The sequence below is a fragment of the Aricia agestis genome, chromosome 1 (assembly GCF_905147365.1).
Source record: "Aricia agestis chromosome 1, ilAriAges1.1, whole genome shotgun sequence".
Taxonomy (NCBI): Eukaryota; Metazoa; Arthropoda; class Insecta; order Lepidoptera; family Lycaenidae; genus Aricia; species Aricia agestis.
Genome location: NC_056406.1, coordinates 3865911 through 3886962, shown reverse-complemented (window position 1 = coordinate 3886962; position 21052 = coordinate 3865911). Strand labels below are relative to the sequence as shown.

At 36.6% G+C, this 21052-nt stretch overlaps 1 protein-coding gene across 5 annotated transcripts in view; it reads left to right on the top strand.

The window, feature by feature from the left end:
- The window catches only part of LOC121730045 (extracellular signal-regulated kinase 2), a 38881-nt gene that overhangs the window by 13753 nt on the left and 4076 nt on the right, over positions 1-21052 (top strand). For 2 of the 5 annotated variants that reach the window (XR_006036059.1, XM_042118835.1), the window contains exons 3-5: positions 6398-6507; positions 19613-19964; positions 20448-20654. Coding sequence is in view for 1 of the 5 variants with exons in the window: in XM_042118835.1 (XP_041974769.1) it covers positions 6398-6507; positions 19613-19964; positions 20448-20654 (669 nt within the window). In the remaining 4 variants the exon portion in view is untranslated. Of the gene's footprint in view, positions 1-6397; positions 6508-19169; positions 19332-19612; positions 19965-20447; positions 20655-21052 lie in introns of those variants that run through there. The other 3 variants (XR_006036064.1, XR_006036062.1, XR_006036063.1) reach the window with 3 other exon arrangements.

The window sequence follows — 21052 nt, the reverse complement described above, 5'->3', positions numbered from 1 at the left end:
TAGTGGCGAATTGTAAAACGATTTTTAAATAAAGATAATTACAATCATGAAAATTTTGCAGATTCCTTAGTTGAATATTTATGGCGACGTCATGTGAAAAGAAATAAATTAGACCCATTTATAAACTCAATTCAGCGACAGAAACTTCTAGTTTAGTAGTATTTTACTTTTTCTTTGCAAGAAGCAAGCCCTGCCTGATAAGACCCCCCTGCACCCCCTTTTACCTTATTCTGTTAATGCTGTGTTTCTATTCAAATACACTGATCTGGATCTGTATTCTGTTACTTACATCCACTTCCAACAGATACTTTTCGTCCAGACGCCATAATCCGAATCGCAGGGCACTCAGTAACCGAAAAACACGTGCAAAGGTCAACAATATAGCAATCCACAAAGTCCAAAATGATAGCGTAGGTCGTCACAATAAAGAGGGAATCGGAGTCCAGTATTGAGGGTCAATATACTCTCTATTGAGGGTCAACGGCTTCTCAAATAAAACAGATCGCTCTGTCTTAAATAAAGTAGCAGATATATGTTCCAGTCAGAAGGTGCATACTGAATGCCCAACACACATTACTTTGTTCAGTGATGAGTTAGGTAAAGATTTGGGTGTATATTTGAATAGAATGTGTATCGGACAATCTATCTCTAATTTTTGTATGCCCGGAGCTACATACAGTGAAATTTTAAAAAGGGCCTTAACTATGAATTATTGTCCGAATACTACATTAATAATTTTAGTTGGGAGGAAAGGAAAGGTAAATAGGAAACAGATGACTGAAATTTTGGACCAGTTATTTAGTATTGAAAATCTTAAAAAAGTTATCTTGTTTACTTTTCCTTATATACAAATGTTGCCAAAGAGTGATAATAAAGAAAATTTTGCTAGATATCAGCTGAACAGCCTTATGTATACTGCTGTAAATAATAATTGTATAATTTTGAATGACTCACATAAGGAATGTCAGGTTATAGATATCAATAATTTAGATTTTAAGGTATCCACAATGAAAAAAGATAAGTTCTTCTTATCTAATTTTTATAAACGACGTATAGCCAAGTTGCTATTTAACTTTTTATATATAAACCCAGCCAAGTTTTTGGCTTCCCCGACTACTGCTTTTATTGAGCAGAATATTAGTCATAGTGTTAACGATTTGGAATATGTTCCAAATATTTATTTAAATTAGATAATAAGACAATGGAGGACATCTCTTGCACAAATGAATTAAGTTCAAGTCTAAATGTTGAAAATCCTACCAATAACTTGATAGACTCAATTAAACTGAGGAAAAATAAATGTAATTTGATTAATCTGGTGCATCAGAATTTACAAGGTATGGTAGGTAAAGAACTTGAAATTGAGTTATTTTTAAAGGAATTTAACATTGATATTATGTGTATATCTGAACATTGGTTCAGATCACATGAACTCATTTTCAATTTCAATGATCACCAGATAGCAAGTTCGTTCAGTAGAGAAAATGCCATTAGAGGAGGCTCTCTAATTTTAATCAGAAACAATTTGAAGTTTAAGGAACGTAAGGATATCGTGAGTCTCTCTACTGAACGAATAATAGAGGTGGCCTGCATAGAGCTGAGCCATCTAATCATTGTGGGCGTATACAGGCCTCCATCAGGGTTATACGATTCTTTTGAAGTAACAATGGAACAAATTTTGTCAAAAATATGTGCATCTAATAAAAAGGTTATTATATGTGGTGATTTTAACATTAATTTATTAGATTTAACCTCCACTACTGTTAGATTCACATCTTTATTTCAATCGTATAACCTTTACAGTTTGTTTCAGGAACCTACAAGGGTCTGTGAGACTACAGCCACTTGTATTGACAACATATTTACTAATCTTATTCCTGATAAAAAAGAAATAATTAATAAGCTAAGTTCTGATCACTGTGGACAAATAGCTTCTTTTAATTTGAAATGTGACAGTGACGCGAAGAAAAATCTTGTGTTTATTCCTGTGACCACAAAACGTATTGAGCAATTTAGAAGTAAATTAAATTCAAATATCCATTTATTGGATAGGTCACACAGCTCTGATGAAGCTTTTAATAAATTATTTAAGGTGATAAGAACTCAATTTAATTCAATATTTACTTCTAAAACAGTTAGAAACAGTAATAAAAAAACTAAATTTATTGAATGGGCAACAAAGGGGATTAAAATTAGTAGAAAAAGATTATATGAACTATATGATGAAAGGTGTATTAACAATAGTGAAGTATTTAAAGCATATGTTAAAAACTACTCAAAAACCTTTAGAAAAGTTTGCAAAGCTGCTAAAGCCCTGTACATAAAAAACAAAATTAAACGCTCTAAAAATAAAATAAAAACAACATGGCAGGTTATAGCTGGTGAGACTGGAAATGTATCCTGTCGCAGCTCTGATTTTGAACTATACTTTGAAAATAAAAAGATTACTAATGATCAAGAAGTTGCGACGGTCTTTGAAAAGTTTTTTGCTGACATTCCGGTCTCAACGACTAAAAATTTAAATTCTTCACCTGAAGCTGCCGAAAAGCTACTCAGAGACAATGTAAAGGAGTGTGATGTCAATTTTAAGTTTAGAGAAATTAACCCCAGAGATATTATTGATACCTTTAAATTGTTGAATATTAAAAATACTGCAGATCTCTGGGGCATGTCTACAAAAATTATTAAATCAATAATTGATATCGTAGCTCCTCATCTAGCAATGATTTTTAATAACTGCATAAAAAATGGTGTTTTTCCTGACTTGATGAAGCATAGCAAGATTGTTCCTTTATTTAAAGCCGGGACTAAATCGGATCCCACTAATTTCAGGCCTATATCGATTCTACCGACCTTTAGTAAAATATTTGAAAAAATTATTTTAAAACAATTACTAGTGCATTTTAATTCAAATAATTTGCTGCACGATAACCAATACGGATTTACTAAGGGTCGATCCACAACGGATGCTGGTATAGGACTTCTTTGTAGTATTTTTGAAGCTTGGGAGGAGTCGCAGGATGCCTTAGGTGTGTTTTGCGATCTCTCCAAAGCCTTCGATTGTGTTGAGCATGCTACATTGATCAGGAAACTGCGCCACTACGGCATAAAGGACTCTGCTCTCAGCCTTTTGACTTCTTACCTTAAAAATAGGACTCAAAGGGTTGAGGTAAATAGTAAAAGGTCCAATGGAACCAAAATAGAATTAGGTGTCCCACAGGGATCTATCTTAGGCCCATTTCTTTTTCTCATCTATATAAATGACTTACCTTATCTAGTAAAGGATAATAATAATGAGATAGTGCTTTTTGCTGATGACACTTCACTTATTTTTAAAGTGAAGCGACAACAGTCGAACTACGACGAGGTAAACAGTGCTCTCTCAAAAATAGTACATTGGTTTAATGTTAATAACTTACTTTTAAATTCTAGTAAAACTAAATGTATAAAGTTTACTTTGCCCAATGTTAGGCAAGTCCAAACCAATGTGCTATTAAATGATGAGAAGATGAATTTGGTAGATAACACTGTATTCCTAGGTATTACACTTGATAGTAAATTACAGTGGGGTCCTCACATTGCTAATCTAGCAGGTAGGCTCAGTTCTGCAGCATATGCAGTCAGAAAAATTAGAGAAATTTCTGACGAAGACACGGCACGATTAGTATATTTTAGTTATTTTCATAGTAGGATGTCATATGGAATCCTTTTATGGGGAAACGCTGCCGACATTAATACAATATTTGTGCTGCAGAAGCGAGCCATACGTTCTATTTATAAAATGTCTGCTTTAGAATCTCTGAGAGATAAATTTAAAGAAATTGGTATTCTAACTGTTGCTTCTCAATACATTTTGGATAATGTAATATATGTTAGAAAAAATATAAATAAATTTAAAGTTAAAAGTGACATCCACTGTAGAAATACTAGAAATAAGCACAAGCTGGACATGCCAGTGATCAGACTTAGTAAAGTCAGTAAATCTTTTAAAGGTCAATGTATACGCCTTTACAATAAAATCCCAGAAAACGTTCAAAATCTTTCCATTAATAAATTTAAAAAAGTAGTCAAAGAGCGTTTGTGTGCCAAAGCTTATTATAAGGTCAATGATTTCATAGAAGATGGCACATCTTGGGAGTAGGATGGCTTCTTGCTTGGCTACTTCTACATTATTATATTATGACTTACAATTATGTATGTTGACATTGTATATAATATTAAGTTACAAAATTGTAAACTTTATTTTAAAAGAATAATTTTTCTCTCACTTTTTTGGTAAAAAGTGGAACCCGTGCGAGTTTCTTACGCCGGTTCTTCTCGCCGGGGTAGTTCCCGAACCGGTGGTAGGCATCAGGTAGACATTCTGAAAAAATTTGATTCAAATTTACTCAGAAATAAAACATTTTTTATTTTTTTTTTTTATTTTTTTATTTAGTATGAAATCAGAAGTCGAAAAGGCCACGAAAAAACACAAAGAGCACATTCACGAAACCACGATAGAATTGGAATGAGAAAAAATCGCTTTAAGTAAAATGACAGTGACACTTCAAAATGGCGGACGGTACGTTCCATTCCAAGTATGGAGGGTAGATGGAGGAGAATTATCTTATATGGGGGATATTTGAAAAAGTGTCCAGCTGTACGCAGTAAATAACAGTTGAAAAATCCTCCAAGAGTGGCGCTAGTATGGAATGAATGTAGCCGTTGGTGACAAAATATAAATTGAAGTTAGCTGAATAGCCGAGTCACAGAATTACTGGGTTAATACCAATATATTTTGAAAAATATAACCTAAAATAGCTGAAATAAAAGCTGCTAAATGACTTAAAATTTACCCTGTTACTACTGTAGCGCCACCCTAATTTAACGCATTTCAGCGGACACTTTTTACATACAGAGATAGTTCTCCTCCATCTACACTCCATAATTCCAAGCCAAGAAAAAGTAACAAGTCAAATTCTACTTGAAAAACACGTTCCTTTCCACGTATAAAAAATGCGATAAAAAAATTTAAAAAAACTAGTTGTCTCCGCGGGGTGAGAGTGTATCATGGTGCATGGTGTAGGGAGGATCAACCCTGACAAAATACAACCCCAATATATTTAAAAAACCGGAGGTAAGGTTCTAATGCCAACCCTCCGTTTCGCTCTAAGCAGAGTCTAGCGCGTTTTTGCACATTGCATTGTCAATGAGTTTGTTAAGCACAACTCTGTTACTTTTCGCTTCGCCATAGGCACGCTCGATACGCAATTTTAGGTCTTCGAGGCTTGGTACCTTATCAACGTACATTCAAGGTTTTCCCTATCTACATAATTTATTTCTTCGTCGCATAATATCTCCGGCAGTCCGCCTTCTAGTTTGGATTTGCAACGATATCCTGCTAGTTTCTGATCGGGGTGGATTTGTGACAATATCGGCTGAAACATCAACTGGTGAGTATAGAAAGCCTCAGTTACAATATTGCAACTGTAAATCTCACCTGGATCATAATCAGGATCATCGACGTTGTCATCAGCAAAATTACTCGGTTCTTGATCCGATATATCAGCATCTGGCTCTTGTTCTACATCGCTGTGGCTGCCGTTTGAGTCTCAATTCAAAGTCACTTTCTTCCAGTATACGTCGGAATTCCTCAGTTCACAGTTGATAGTAATTGGCGTGGCATTTTCAACAAAAAGCACTAAATAATCTCAATAAAAATCTTGAAAGAATTATATGAACCGTCCAATATGAGTTACATAAAATTACAGTGACAGGTTTACAGAATTATGTAAATAATCTATGGAATATTATTTATAGTACGGGAGCCCTAGAACATTTTTTTTTATTACTATCAAGCTATTTTGTTGTGAGTTTAATAGAGTAGCTTGAATAAAAAAAAATGTCTGCTTTTGTCTTGCTCTATATAGTAGTAGCACATGTGTAGCATAAACGTGCAGAAGCAAAAATACCTCTTCACGCTCATGAACCATATGTGTTTCGGGGAAGTAAAGCCTACATCCGGTTATTTTTTAAATATTTTTACTAGTGCTACCCTATGAGTCTAGAAAAACAATTATTAAAAAAACGGTTTGGAATTGCCGGTCGATTTTATATTTTTGTATTGGACAGGGAACGTTTAAGTCAACATTATGCATGTGGGTGAAAAGGCATAAATTATATAAATTCAGTAGCCATCTCAGTTAATGTCACATATTTAATATTTACAATATCTTTAGTGTAACTAAAGATATGGATTTGTACAAAAATGACAATGGAAAAGTAAATTTTACTCCTTAGGGCAAATGCCTTGCTCGCACCCCTTTGATGGGCCTTGACTTTTGCTTTGTTATTTGTTAAGTATGCTTAGCAAGCTTAACTAAGTTGATAGATGTTGCTACAAATATTGTGATTGCAGTTTCAGAAGAACGAAAAGGCCCTATTTCCTGTTTCCACTTCTTCCTCTAACATTTGTTAATCTGTACTACTACGACTTGGGCTATGGTAACAAAATGCACAGGATAAGAAGTAAGTGGTTAGATACCTCTGAATAGATCAGTCATTGGCTTGGTTTTTATGGTTTTTTGCCATTTGCTTTATTATGTTTTCGTTGCTGTTTTTATCAAATTCTTAGACACAGAGTCGCATTGAATACAGTAACCTTCATTGTAATAACTGAGTATTTCTGCGGTAGACATTGGCTTGGCATAGCACGCACACTACACATGCAACGTCTACGCTCGCCTGCAACTCTCGTGATTCTCCGTATGTACCGTAGAGAGAGAGATATATATATATATATATATATATATATATTATAATTAATATAATATGGGCGTCGTAATTAGTGTTACACACACTACAAGCTTAACTTTACCCCATTTTGTGGGTAAATCATGCTCTGATAACATGGCATTGAGAATTGTTTCAAACTCTTCAAAGAACAGAATCCATATTATTTAAAAAATAGTATGCGTCGCTTAAAGGACGACATGCGTCCGCTCAACCATGTTGCCCGGCGTAGTCGCCGTCATATCCAACTGTATGTAACAATTTATATGTATGTATTTATCTTTCTTTTTCGCCGTTGGCAGTTCATCAAAGTCATCCAGTTTCTTTGACCGAGTGCACATTGGACAAAGATATTTGAATAGTGAAATACTACCCTTCGGACCTCGGCAGTCGTGGCCCGGCGGAAGTCGTAGTATGCAACGCTACACAATTCATGACGCAAGGGACTCTGCAGCGCGAAGTATGCTGTTCTCGGCATGCTATTCGTGGCTGCCGGGCCGCAACTGCCCAGATCTGAATGCTACCGAGCTTTAAATACTTAAGGTGACATAAATTCCAAGTATGTATTCCAAGTAGTACCTCGCTTTACGCGAGGGATGCGTTCCAATCAAATTCGCGCTAAGCGAAATACGCGTATAATGAGGTCAATGAAATGACAAGCAAAATATATTACAAATTTAGTTTTATTGCCTATAAGCTTACAAAAAACGAAATACATATTTTAGTTTTTCGAGAAATACTGATCTAAGTTTTTTGAGTGGAATTTTTCTTGCGCTCAAGTAAAATTTTTTCGTATCAATTAACACCGTTTTCTATGGATTCCCGCAGATATAAAACACGGTTGTTATCACTGTCCGAACTTCCAACATCTCTAGACCAGAATATATTTTTGAAAGTAAAGTGAATAATATAATGTTTGTTAAATTTTTAATATTATATAAACATTCTAAAAGATCAGTCATCTGTTTCTTATTTACTTTACCCCTTCTCCTAACTAGAATTATTATAGTGGTGTTAGGACAATAAGTCATAGTTGATGCCCTGTCTATTATCTCACAGTAAGCAGCTTCGGGCATACAAAAGTTAGTGACCAATTGTCCACACATTCTATAAAGATACATACTTAAGTCTCTTCCTATTTCATCACTAAATAGGCAGATATTAGTCTGGCTTTCAGTATTTACCTTCTGGCTTTTCATACCAGGTGATATTCCCCCAGTTAAATGATTTTCTTGAATTTCTGAAATATTATTGACTATTAACAACGAGTTCACTCGTTCCTCATTATAATGTAACATTTCAAGCAAATCATCCGTGGCAGAAATATGTCCCTGTATTTTCTTTTTAGATAATTCATATTTTTTTTGTAATATTTTCTAATGAAAACAATAAACTTGAGATTTCAGCCTGAAGGCTGCATACATCGGCCTCATAATTATATTTTATATCTTCTAATTCACTAGAACATTTCAGCAATTTATCACTCTGTTCCCGGGCAAGACGGAAAGTGGCGTCAAGGGCCTCTGCCAGATCGTCGACCTCTTGAGGGGTAGAGACTGGGAAGGATGGGGTATTGTTATGTAAATACTCCGCAAACCTTTCCCAGTCTGTTCTGGGTCTTCGAGGTAGATATGGGAGGAGTACCCATGGAGGAGTAGCAATACCGGATGGTGGTCGGATTGGTGGCAATCTGGCAGGACATCTTGCATGACGCCACCCGGGAGGCCTTTACATATGACTATGTCTAGGACCTCCGGGGAGATTCTGGCATCGTCAGGGTAGCGGGTGGGAACATCGGGTCCTAGGACCTCATAGTTTTGGGCCTCTGCGTCCCTGTGCAGAACTCTACCATTTGGGCAGGTACGGGTAGAGTTCCAGGCCGGGTGCTTTGAGTTCAGGTCTTGTAGGCTGCGAAAATGGATAGCGGGCGCCCCTCATGCAGGACTTCGATGCCCAGAGATTGTATCGATACTGTATTGGTGTCCGGGAGAATTTGGTGGATAACTCTCCGTCTCACACATATCGTAAGCCCTCGTCTTGTATTGGATCGGTAGACGTAGTATCCCGGCACCTTGACCGGGACATTTGGGGTAAGGAAGGTCTCGCTTAGAAGAGCGACGTCTACGTCGTAAGAGCTAAGTGTGAGACGGAGACGGGCTTGCCTCTCACGCCTCTCGCATTCCAATGGAGTACTTTTAGCGGCTCCATTGGGAAACTATAGTGGTCAGCAGCTGGAGGGCTGCCGACAATGCTATTATGGCCTGGGTGTCTGGGCCCCTTTGTTGGACCTCGGTACAAACTTTTTTGACAAATTCGCAGCCCTCGTTTACGAGCTGCGAGAAATTCCCGTCTAGGACGGGCTGGGATTGCCTGCGTTTGGGCTTGGGTGTCTGTAGTGTCACCGCTTTGGGTGTGGCGGGGAAACTACTAGTTTCTCCGCCACACCCAAAGTAGGCCGGGGTGGTGACGGCACTGGTTGCCGGGCTGATCGGGGTTTGGGGCATTGACGGGGGCTGGGAGGAAGACTTTGACTTCTTCCCCTTGCCCTTGCCTCTAGCCTTGGTGGCCATAAGGGATTGGCCTTGAGAATCAGTGGGCCGGATCTGAGCTGGGGCGATAGATGGCGCCGCTGGCTCAGTCTGGGGCTTGGGCTTAAATACAGCCGTCTGGGCTACTGGCCCGGGATTTTTGTTCCTGGTCTCGGAGATGAAAACCGGGCATCTGGTGTGGTTGGCCGGGTGGGGGCCACAACAATTGGCGCAAATGGGCGCTTCGCCCACAGGTAGAGGACAGTCTCTAGACACGTGCTCACCACTGCAGCGGACACAGGCAAGTTTCCTGTGGCAGTGGGCACTTGAGTGGCGGAACTTTTGGCATCTATGGCACTGGGCGGGACCTTTCTTGCTCCTCCAGGCGTCAATGATGATTCCGCCCATGCCGAGGATTTCGTCCACCTCGTAAATCTTGGCTACATTGGCCGTCTTTTTGAGAATGGCTAGAAAGATACAGCCGGGTCGGCCTTTGCGGGCTTTGATTTGCCGGACGTATTCCGCAGTGAACCCCTGCAATGCGAGGTCCTCGGTTATATCGTCCGGCTGGGTGTTGGCGGGGAGGCCACGGATAGCGACCTTGAAGCTGCGTTCTGCAGGAAGTGAATAGCAGAACCATTTTAGTTGCCCGTTTAAGCGCACCTTTTCTAGACTAGGGTATGGGTTCAATAAAATTAAAGCGTGATATTGACAATAAAAGGCAGCCGGTTACTTGTGGTTTTACTGACACTCCTTGTGTCACTGTAGTCGGTGCAATAATCCCACAAGACATTTTTCTTGAAAGTGGCGCGCATATATATCTATTTCCTTGTTTTTCTTAGATCGCTTTCGCATAGTTTTTGTTTTTTTTATTTTTACTTGTACTTTTTTGTACCATAGTAATTTGGACTATAAGTAAATTACATGCATTTTGCTAGCGAAGTAATGTCTAATTACGTATTCTAGTGGAAGCTGAGCACATAATGACGCACGAGTCTGACCTGCTGGGGCTACCCTGTGGCCTCCCGACCCCGTCTTCGATCGATCAAGGACGTATGGAAGAAGAGGAGAAGAAAAAGATACATCCCCCACTACCGTAAATGCCATGGTATTAGTCCGTTAAGATTTATTTTACTTCGATATTTTGGCGAAAATTGTTCTTATACCATTGGCCTGTTACAACAACTTTGAAATGTTCTGCAACTTTGGAAACGTGCCTTGGCAGCATTCCTCTTACAGGCTTAATAATAATAGTTGGTGATCGTCTTAATTAAACCGAAGGTGGGAAGGACGAAGTGAATACATTGTTAATTAAGGAGCAATTACCGTAAAAAGAGACAACAATAAAAAAAAAAAAAAGAGAAAATAATAGTAACTTATCAGTTATCAGTGCAATGATCGCAAATAAACATATCCGTTCCTTCAAAAGCCGTACATCTTTCGTGACTCCATTGCTTACAGGAATTACACTGAATCCAATCATCAAGTGGTTGCCCATTGACTTCAATATAATCTTCTGCATAAAAGTTGCATGTGTATTTTTCATTATTGCAAGTATCATTGCGTCGCGTCCTCATCATTTGGCTTGATCCTTTTTTCTTTTATATTTCTAAACCATCTGAAACAAATAATAATAATTATTTTGCAAAGTGGATACCATGTGCACATTTTGAACTTAGCCTAAACTGAAATGAAAACAACAAACAATATCTCGACAAAACTCGCAGTAATCCAAAAGGAAAACATGCACACATTATTTTTTTTGTTTTATTCACAAACGACGCGCATCCTTGCGCTAGCTCTTTTTGTTTACAACTGACGGGTGGGGAGCGGACCTCGCAGCATGCGACAGACATGTTCGTACGCGCCATTTTGGAATAGTGCAGGGTATTCACTATGCCCGGACTTCCCTTATGTTACGATTTTATGTTTTTTTCTAATCTGGCTCGTTTGTCTATCTCGCCGTCGGCGTCGGACATACTAGTTTCAAATTCTTAAAAAAAAGAAAGATATCTGATAAAAAAGAAGCAAGAAATTGGTAACATTTCTTCCTTTTTATTAGATATCTTTATTCTCTTTCTTTCTTTTTTCTCAAGCTTATACTTTAGTATAAGCTTAAGATGAATCATATTATACTTTAATAAGGTGACCGACCACTTTAGTCTCTTCAGTAACAGTGGTGGGCATGTTCATGCGTCCATGTGTGACGAAAATTGCTTTTCATGAAGCTATCCATCCGCTTGTTTTCACTAAAGAGTGATAAAATGTACAGTATTATATTCATTATTTAAGATTTGAATTACAATAAGGAAAACAAAAATCATATTATATTTAAGATATTTTATTTGTTAATGTTATTATTTATTAAGAGGAATGTTGAATAGGTAGTTGTGAAATGTGAATGATGATGCAGCAATAATTAATCTTATAGTATAATTATTTAGTTTTAAGTTTTAACGCAACTAGCACACTATATAGAAATATTGCAACTCTCACATGAAGGGTTATGTACTGTCATTTTGGGTATTGTTCAAAGTTAAACCGCAATTCAAAGTTACCTAAAATGAGCGTACCATTTTCTTTTAATATTATTTTTCATTTTAACAACATAATTTATTTTGTTTCTTTGTGGGGTCGAGTCTTATAATTAACATAATTTTTATTTTTTTTAGTCAACCGGCTTACTTTTTCACAGTTTGTTTTTGGCCAGTGTATGATTTCTCTTTTTTCCCATATAGTCGAACAGATACAAAATTATTTTCTCTATTCTATTCTATTTTTTTTTTCAAATTTTTTGATTTTCATACTCGTATATCATTTGTTCGTCGTTTGTTCTTGATTGTTCGTTATAAATAATCGATTGTTTATTTATTAAACTTTACTTTTTTATTTATTTATTAAAAAATAATTAGGAACAGGGAGTGCCTCCGCAGCCGGCGCGGCGCCGTTTTCCGAAGTTTGTCGAAGTCCCGCGATGTTTGCCGAATAGGCTGCCGGCACCTATTCGGCAAACATCGCTTGTCAAAAGACAGAATAATGATCAAAAACATCAGTCTTGAGCTAAATGACTATGAAAAGTACAAATGTGAGGATGCATATTTTAATGATAGAGATGATGATGATGATAAATGTGATCTGCATAGTAGCGTAATATTTATACCTTTGCTTCTTTAAACAACGTTGAAACTCTCTAAAATGTATAACGAGTCCGAAGTTCTGTTCAGTACCTTCGGAACTATACCACGGGGTATACTGTGGCGCAAAATCTTATTATCTTACTTTTTGGTAGCTGAAAAAAGGTAGTAAAGCAAAGGCAGGTAGATTTTCGAGCTTAGCTAAATGAATTGGAAGCTCACTCAATCTACATTGCTTTCCTTTGTTTTGTTTCATTTATAATCGTCCCGTAGATCCAACTCTATGAATAAATGCTGTTTAGGAACAGTTAAGTGCAACGCGGTCGCTTTATTGCAAAGTCGACAGCAAATTTATGTATTTTGTGGTAGTATGTGACAGCTTTTTCAAGAGCCATAAACCCTTGCCGTGTTATTGTTTTATGATTAGCACTTATAGCTGGAAGAGCTTGCGTATAATATATTCCACAAGAACTATTTGAATATACGAGGGCTGCTATTTATGTATCCGGAATTAAAAAAAGAAACAAACATATATCATTTAATATGGTTTTATTGCTTTTCAAAATATTCGCCGCGATGATCGACACACTTTTGCATACGCTGGAACCAATTTTCATAGCACTTTTTCCATTCTGATTGAGGTATCTCCAAAACGTGCATTTTGAACGCATCAACAGCCTCTTCGCGGCTCGAAAAACGTTGACCACGTAATTTGTTCTTCGCGTATGGAAATAAAAAGAAATCGTTAGGTGCCAAATCAGGGCTGTACGGCGGATGACCAGTCAATTCGATCTTTTGACCCTCCAAAAACTGAGTTGTTTCAGCTGAGGTGTGACAGCTAGCATTGTCGTGATGTAATATGATTCTGCGTTGTCGGTTGTCCTTTCTTATTTCTTCAAAGACTTCTGGTAAACAAATGGTCGTATACCATTCAGAATTAACCGTTTTACGATTCTCTAATGTCACTGTAGCCACATGTCCATTAATTCCAAAAAAACAGGCGACCATTTGCTTCAAAGTACTTTTTGCACGAGTAACTTTTGTTGGTTTCGGCTCATCTTGGAACACCCACACCGTTGACTGTTGTTTAGTTTCGGGGTCATATGCATAGATCCAAGATTCATCACCTGTGTAGATATTATAAACGGCTTTTGACGTACCACGGTTGTATTTTTTAATCATTTTTTTGCACCAATCGACACGAGCCCGTTTTTGATCGATTGTCAAGTTGTGCGGAATCCAACGCGAACATATTTTTTTTACAGCCAAATGTTCGTGTAATATCTTATGTATGCTCGTCATACTTATGCCTAAGGACGCCTCTATCTCGCGATATGTAACATGACAATCTCGCATTATTAGTTCCCGCACAGCATCTATATTTTGTGGGACAACAGCTGTTTTTGGGCGACCTTCTTTATTTTCATCCGTGAGCATAGACCGCCCACGATTAAACTCACTGTACCAGTGATAAACAGTGGTTTTTGATGGTGCTTCATCTCCAAAAGTTGCGGTGAGTTGAATAAAGCACTGTTGTTGATTTAGCCCACGCCGAAAATCGTAGTAAATCATTGCACGAAAATGTTCACGCGTTAAATCCATGGCAAATGAAGACACGCAATTTTCAAAATGACGCCACAATGGAAAAATAATTGACAGTCACATGAAACAAAATGTATTCTTCAACCAAAGAGTTCTATTTTCAAATGTTGTATTTACTTTTTAAATATTGTTCTTGTAAGTGGCCAGTTCCGGATACATAAATAGCAGCCCTCGTATTGTAGATTCAATAACGCTTGGTGCATCTTTAAATAATATCATCCAGAGATTGGTGACATTATCATAGCAATTTATGAAAGGAGCAACTTTTATCTTCGTTTCATTTTCTTCTTCTTGATTTTTATGATAAATAGGATTTAAAACAGCCATACGTTGTACAATATAATATACTTCGTGTGTTGCTCCCTTTTCTATGAAACATCTGGAAGATTCGAATTAGTGACGAACTCACAATAATTGGTATTATCCATAGCTGCTGTGAATATTATTTGAGATAAACTGTCAAAGTAGTAGTATTAACGTATTCAATGCTGTCCATTTATTTCCATTAAACTGAACCGGGCCTCTTTGGTTACCATTACACTGAACGTTTTTTTAAACTTTTGGATACAATGGATGGACAATCCAAATTCTTGGCAATTTTGAAAATCACTATCTTCTTTCAGCGCCAAAGATTCGTAAGTTTTTTTTTCAGTATCAAAATACTTAGTGTGTTAATTTATTATGCTATCATCGAGAGAATCAATAGAAGAAGTAATAGCCATGGAGATGACACAATCATTTTGATTATCTTTGTCTGTTGAAGGAAGGCCTGCATCAGATATAATATATTTTTTTTTATTATAAGCAATATTCAGTCTTATTAAAGTTCTCATCTTGCTTAAAACTTGCGCTATAATTATGTTCATGTGTTTTTATCGAACGTAATTGAAGAGTTATCTAGATCATTTGTGCTTATTGCTAAATTTGTATTAAAAGCAGAGTAAGTATGTTTTTCTGACACGGATACTGAATTATTTTGCTCAACATTGAATTAATGTCCAATCATAATCTGTTGCAACTTCATTTTTGCCTCGTCCTTCCCAATTTTCACATAAATTATCTTCTCTCGACCGCTTAAAATTTTCATTAGAACAATTATCAACTACGAATTTTGTTAACTTTGATCGAAATATATTGACACCGCTTAAAATATCAGTATGTAATTTCATTTTGACCACAGATGTAGGTAAATTAGCTTTTTTCTGCAAAGTCATTTTTAGATCTTTAAAATCCGTTTCTGCATAACAAGAGGTTGGTCTTGACATATTCTCAGGGGTGCATACATTTGACCAAAGTGGAAAATCTTTTATCAACAAGCTCAGGGCCAAGGTCTGGAATATAATGAGTGTTGAGATTGTTGAGACTTTGGTACAGGAGTAAATAATAACTCGACTGTAGGATCAGAAGAAGTGTTTTATTCATGAAACTTACGGCTATATATACAAAATTTTACAGACTAGAAAGAGACGATACATAAATGCACAATAGAGACAAAACATAAACAAAACGATAGCGATGAAAATTGAGACGATACATGTGTGACGTGATCATGCCGCCTGCTAATTCTCGCATCCTTCGGAGCAGCTGTGTAGGCTTCTGGTCGCCGAGTTCTAGGCCGCTGATGAGCTTCTGGAAATTTTGGACTTCTGATTTCTCGTAGACAGTGAGCAGGCGGTTCTTGATCGTTGCGTATTTGTCTTTCTTAGGCGGGTTGTAGAGGATGTCAGTGAGATGCTGGAGATCTGTGTTTTGCAGCTGTTGAAGAACGTAGCGGAACTTCATGTCGTCCGATGTCTTGAGAGGTTCGACGACGGCTTCGAATTGTATAAACCATGCTCGTGGAATTTCGCGCCAAAATGGTAGGAGTCTTGACTGTACGGATACGGCGGAGAGTTCGTGACAAGGTTGATTTTCTTCAGTATTTCTCGATGGTCCGGCTGCCAGAGTTTCTTCTTCGCTTCTGATTTTCGATGCTTCCTCGGCCATAGTTTCTGCTTATTTGTTCTTTTTTCAGTACGGGGTCACCAATGTTGAGACTTTGGTACAGGAGTAAATAATAACTCGACTGTAGGATCAGAAGAAGTGTTTTATTCATGAAACTTACGGCTATATATACAAAATTTTACAGACTAGAAAGAGACGATACATATTAGCACAATAGAGACAAAACAATAGCGATGAAAATTGAGACGATACATGTGTGACGTGTGTTGAACTTTGAACCTCACTATCTTCCTACCCATAGTATGTCACCACAAGATCCTTATCATTAAAGCTAACAGTATTGGTTTTTTTGCGAAGATCATCAATCCATGTTAACAGGGCTATTAACCACCCCTTGTTTTCAGTAGCTTTCGATGATAATTCTTAAAAATGACATTTTTATCAGGGTCAACTTCGAGAGAATCTATAACAGTAAGATCAGTATTAAGTTTTTCAATTAATTTTTGTAAATTTTGCTAAGCTTCTCTTGGAGTTATCATCCGATTACCTATTGCAATTACTGAATCTGCAAATTCTGTATTACATATTATAATATCATCATGAAAATTTCTCCCCATGTATTAAGTTCTTGACAATCAATCATTAATGTCAGTATAAGAAAAAAGTCTTCACGATGATATGCAAAACAGACTGAAATCATTTCCATTTGCTGACTGCGTGAAGGAAGTGTGCTGTGTCTAATCTTATGAAAGTAAGTATGAGGTTGTAAATTATTGTTGGTAATTACATTTTCAAAACAAAAGTTGATATATTTCTTCAAAGTCTTACCATTAAATGCAATTGCCATTGCATATTTTAATGGTAAAAACAAAGGCCTGTGCAAGCGAGATGTCACTATCAGTAACACTGCGTGGTAAAAAGAGACGTGTGATACATAACAGCAGAACCAATTTTTTTCATCTGTTTGACGTCCAAACGGCACTTATCGGCACGTTGACAATTGAATCTCAGAAAGATGCTTGTGTAAGTGTATACGTAAACAAATTTTTACACACAGACGTAAATCAATTTCGGTTTCTGTTGACGGCTCGAGATTGTTGCCCTATTCCGCTAGATATATTAACTTTCTGGCCCCTATCTCGCCCGACGTACTGTTTTACCAACCAAAAAGCGCGTTATTTAATAAAGAGCCATCTAGATTCTAGCGGAACATTTGTGTACCTCTTGAACACGATCTCATATTTATCAATTGCATATAAGTATTAAACTAATTAAAGTAGTTAATTAAACAAAAATCAGGCAATTAGAAGGAAAAACAAACGTTCACTTATGCATGAACAAACATTATTGAATATTTTTAATTCAATATTGACATAAAATTAAAAATTAGAATGGGGGGCTAACTTAAAAGCATATTTTTAATTAATTTTTATTAAATAAACAAGTGACGAACAAACGAACAATCAAGAACAAACGACGAACAAATTATATACGAGTATAAAAATAAAAAAAATAGGAAAAAAATTTTTTTTGGGGGCTATATTTCAGAAGCCTCGCGCCACCTTATCTTGGATCGACTTCTGTTACGCCGATCAGTCGGTAGCTACTCTGAAACTTGACGCGCACACTTATCCGTCAAAATACAAAGACGTGTGCGCGTCAAGTTTCATATGAGGGCGAGTTCAGACGTGCACGTTTTTTATCATAATTTGTCGATGTTACGATCATATTTAAATAGTAAAAAAAATCTAAGCAATAACAAATATATTCTGTAATATGTTCTTGATTGGAAATATCTCAAACTTCTTGCAGTAGTAAGTGGTAACATAAGGGATTTTTTCATTTCAATCGTATAACACGTTTACAATATAACTCTATAAAATGTAGCTTAGTGTAAAAAACCTTTAAAATTAAATGGTCGATTACATCTTTTTGTCTTTTAATGGAAGCAAATTCATAATATTAAGATTCATACTTTATAAAGGCATAATAATAGCAATAACAGGCGTTAGCGAAATTGGGACTGGGACTGATTGGGAAATCAGAATCTTTTGACCTCAGTAATTGGGTACTAAATATCAGGGAAGTTGATTCATAGGTAGATGATGGACCTACGTAATTTGATCGCGCTATGTCAAACTCAGCCTACGAATTACATGAAATTGACGTTATCTGACCAAATGGCATAGAAGTCTGTCAACTACCTATGAATCTATTTCTTCGATGGTACATTGATCGTCTCGATTCGTCATGACAATGATGTGTTTTGTCTTCTCTGATAATATTATCTCTTTATCTTTGATTGTAATCGTTTTAACTTTTAGTGCTTAAGTTACAAATTTTGAACCTTCAGCCGTCGTCTTTCGGTATGCAAGTCTTTATTTATTTTAGTTAAGTATAATATTGTTACTTAGTTCATATAGTATTGTATAATTCTAGTCAATGGATATTATGGTTTTCCATTTTAGAAATATAGGATAGGATGCCTTTTCAGCAAATCACTGTTATAATCTTTTATGAGTAAAATGTTTCCTGTTATATTAATGTTAATACAATCTAAGGCCTAAAAGTACTTATCTAATAATAATGTTTGTCAGTATTACCTATTAATCTTATTAAATAATATTATTGTGATGGTTGTTTGTTGCATTTAAATAAATTATTACATAATTTATTTGGTTTGTATTAAGTTTCCAACCTTTGACTTATTATTTTTATGATTTTACGAAAAGTTTGCTATAGTAATATTCGAAGACTCTTTTACATAGTGTAACTATTTATTTAAGTTATGTTGCCTTCGTCTGTCATGTGACTTCATCAACGTGCCAGATAAAGACAAGCTGAACTTGTATTAAGAAAAATCTAATCTTTAATGAGAAAGCCAAAGAATAATAAATAACCCGTCGATCGTGGAAAAACGAGACACAATAGAATTTCTATTGTGTCTCGGTCACGGGTGAATTGTCTTATACATTGTATATCTAAGCATCGTATTAAATACGCCGACAATATTATAATAATATACAGAACTACTATTACATTATGAAACTAATTCACACATAAGTAGATTTAAACTACCTATTTTTTCTATAGAAATGAATGTTGATCTAGGAAAAACGACGTATGTACTTCAAATCCGTTGAAAATACACATTTAAGAAAAAATGTTCCATAAAGGCGTTTTCTGAGTCATGAGTTCAATACAATAATTAGAATATCGAATAAAGAAAGTAATTAAAAATCGATACGCAAACGTCATCGATCATACAACTACCATCACTATACCAATGTTTGCTGTCGTTACCCGTTACCATGGCAACGTCGAATTTGTATAGCAGCTGTAAACAAAAAAGGTTAGCCATCAAATGTGCCACTTCAACTTCAATTTCTATAATTTATTGTGAAATAATATGTAGGATTTTAATAGTTTGATAACACGTAAGTAGTTTCTTTTGGTTTTTTGCTAAAGGATATCAATCCTTCAATGTATAATTTGATGACATGGTTTGAGAGCACGTGAGTGAAAATCGATTTTTAAATTCGTGCACCAATATTCAAATTACCATGTTCGGCACAATTTACATAGCTAATTTATTGCATATCGATTAAATACACGGCAATGAACGTAACGCAGTCATTTGCAGACGAAAAATCATCGCTAAGATGACCACGAACCCGACGAACGCTAGGAAGGAGGAAAAGAAGAATGTCCCCATTAAAACGGTCAAGAAGAGCCCCGAGAAGAATATGTCGGAAATTGACGAGCATATCCTGAAGAGGTTCGATATAAAAAAGAGACTCGGTAAGGGCGCTTACGGAATCGTGTGGAAGGCAGTGGACAAGAAAACCAAGGATGTTGTAGCGATTAAGAAGATTTTCGATGCATTTTGCAACCAGACAGACGCTCAGAGGACTTTCAGAGAGATCATATTCCTCCAGTCGTTTCGTAATCACCCGAACATTGTTAAACTGCACAGCATACACAGGTGAATAATTCTCGATTCTTTTTATAAGGTTATTCAGCCAAAAGCTTTATTGGACTCTTATAACAATTTAACTAGCGTTTACGTGGTTATGAACGCCGTAGCCACGTCGACAGTCCCGTGATGTCTCCCTTACTAATAAAAAAGAGTTACACTATGGATGATTTGTAAAAATTGTTCTTCTCTATTAAGCGCTTCTTCTAATGTATCAAACAAGGACAAAAAATTGTATTGCTCGAACACTATTAATATGTTAATTAATGTTCTAAACGACCCCCTAAAATTCGTTTATTGCGCGGGAATCTTACATTATTTTCGGGATAAAAAGTATCTTATGTCTTTTCCCGGGACTCAAAGTATCTCCATTCTCCATAACAAAAAGCAAAATTGTTACAGCGGTTTGAGCGCGAAGAGTTAACAGACAGATACACTTTCGCATTCATAATATTAGTATGGGTTAGGGTAAGATATTCAATGTCATTCCAGGGCCCTCAACAATAGAGACATCTACTTAGGATTTGAATACATGGAGACTGATTTACATAACGTCATAAAACGTGGCAATATACTGAAGGACATTCACAAGCGGTACATAATGTATCAGATGCTGAAGGCGACGAAGTATATACACTCGGGCAACGTCATACATAGGGATCAGAAGCCGAGTAATGTGCTGATAGACAGTGCTTGCAGGTGAGCCAAAGTAAAGTGCGGTCGCGGACAACCTAGAACACACAAGCATATTGTCACTTGTTATCGCAGTAGGTACTGTACAGGGTGTAACAAAGCTAAGTGATAATACTTTAGGGTGTGTACGTGTTCCTTGTAAAGAGTTCACTGTGAAAGTAGCAGCGCTGAAAGATTTTTTCACTTATGTATGGGCAAGCGCCCCAGCGTCACGAGCTTCCCCATACAAAAGTGAAAAATTTTTTGGTCTTTCAGCGCTGCTAGTTTCACAATGAACTCTACAAGGAACACGTACACACCCTAGAGTATTATCACTTAGTTTTGTTACACCTTGTAGAGCGCCTGGGGCCGTATCACGAAACAGTTTTGAGTCCCAAACAATCGAACGAAAATGCCGCGTCCTA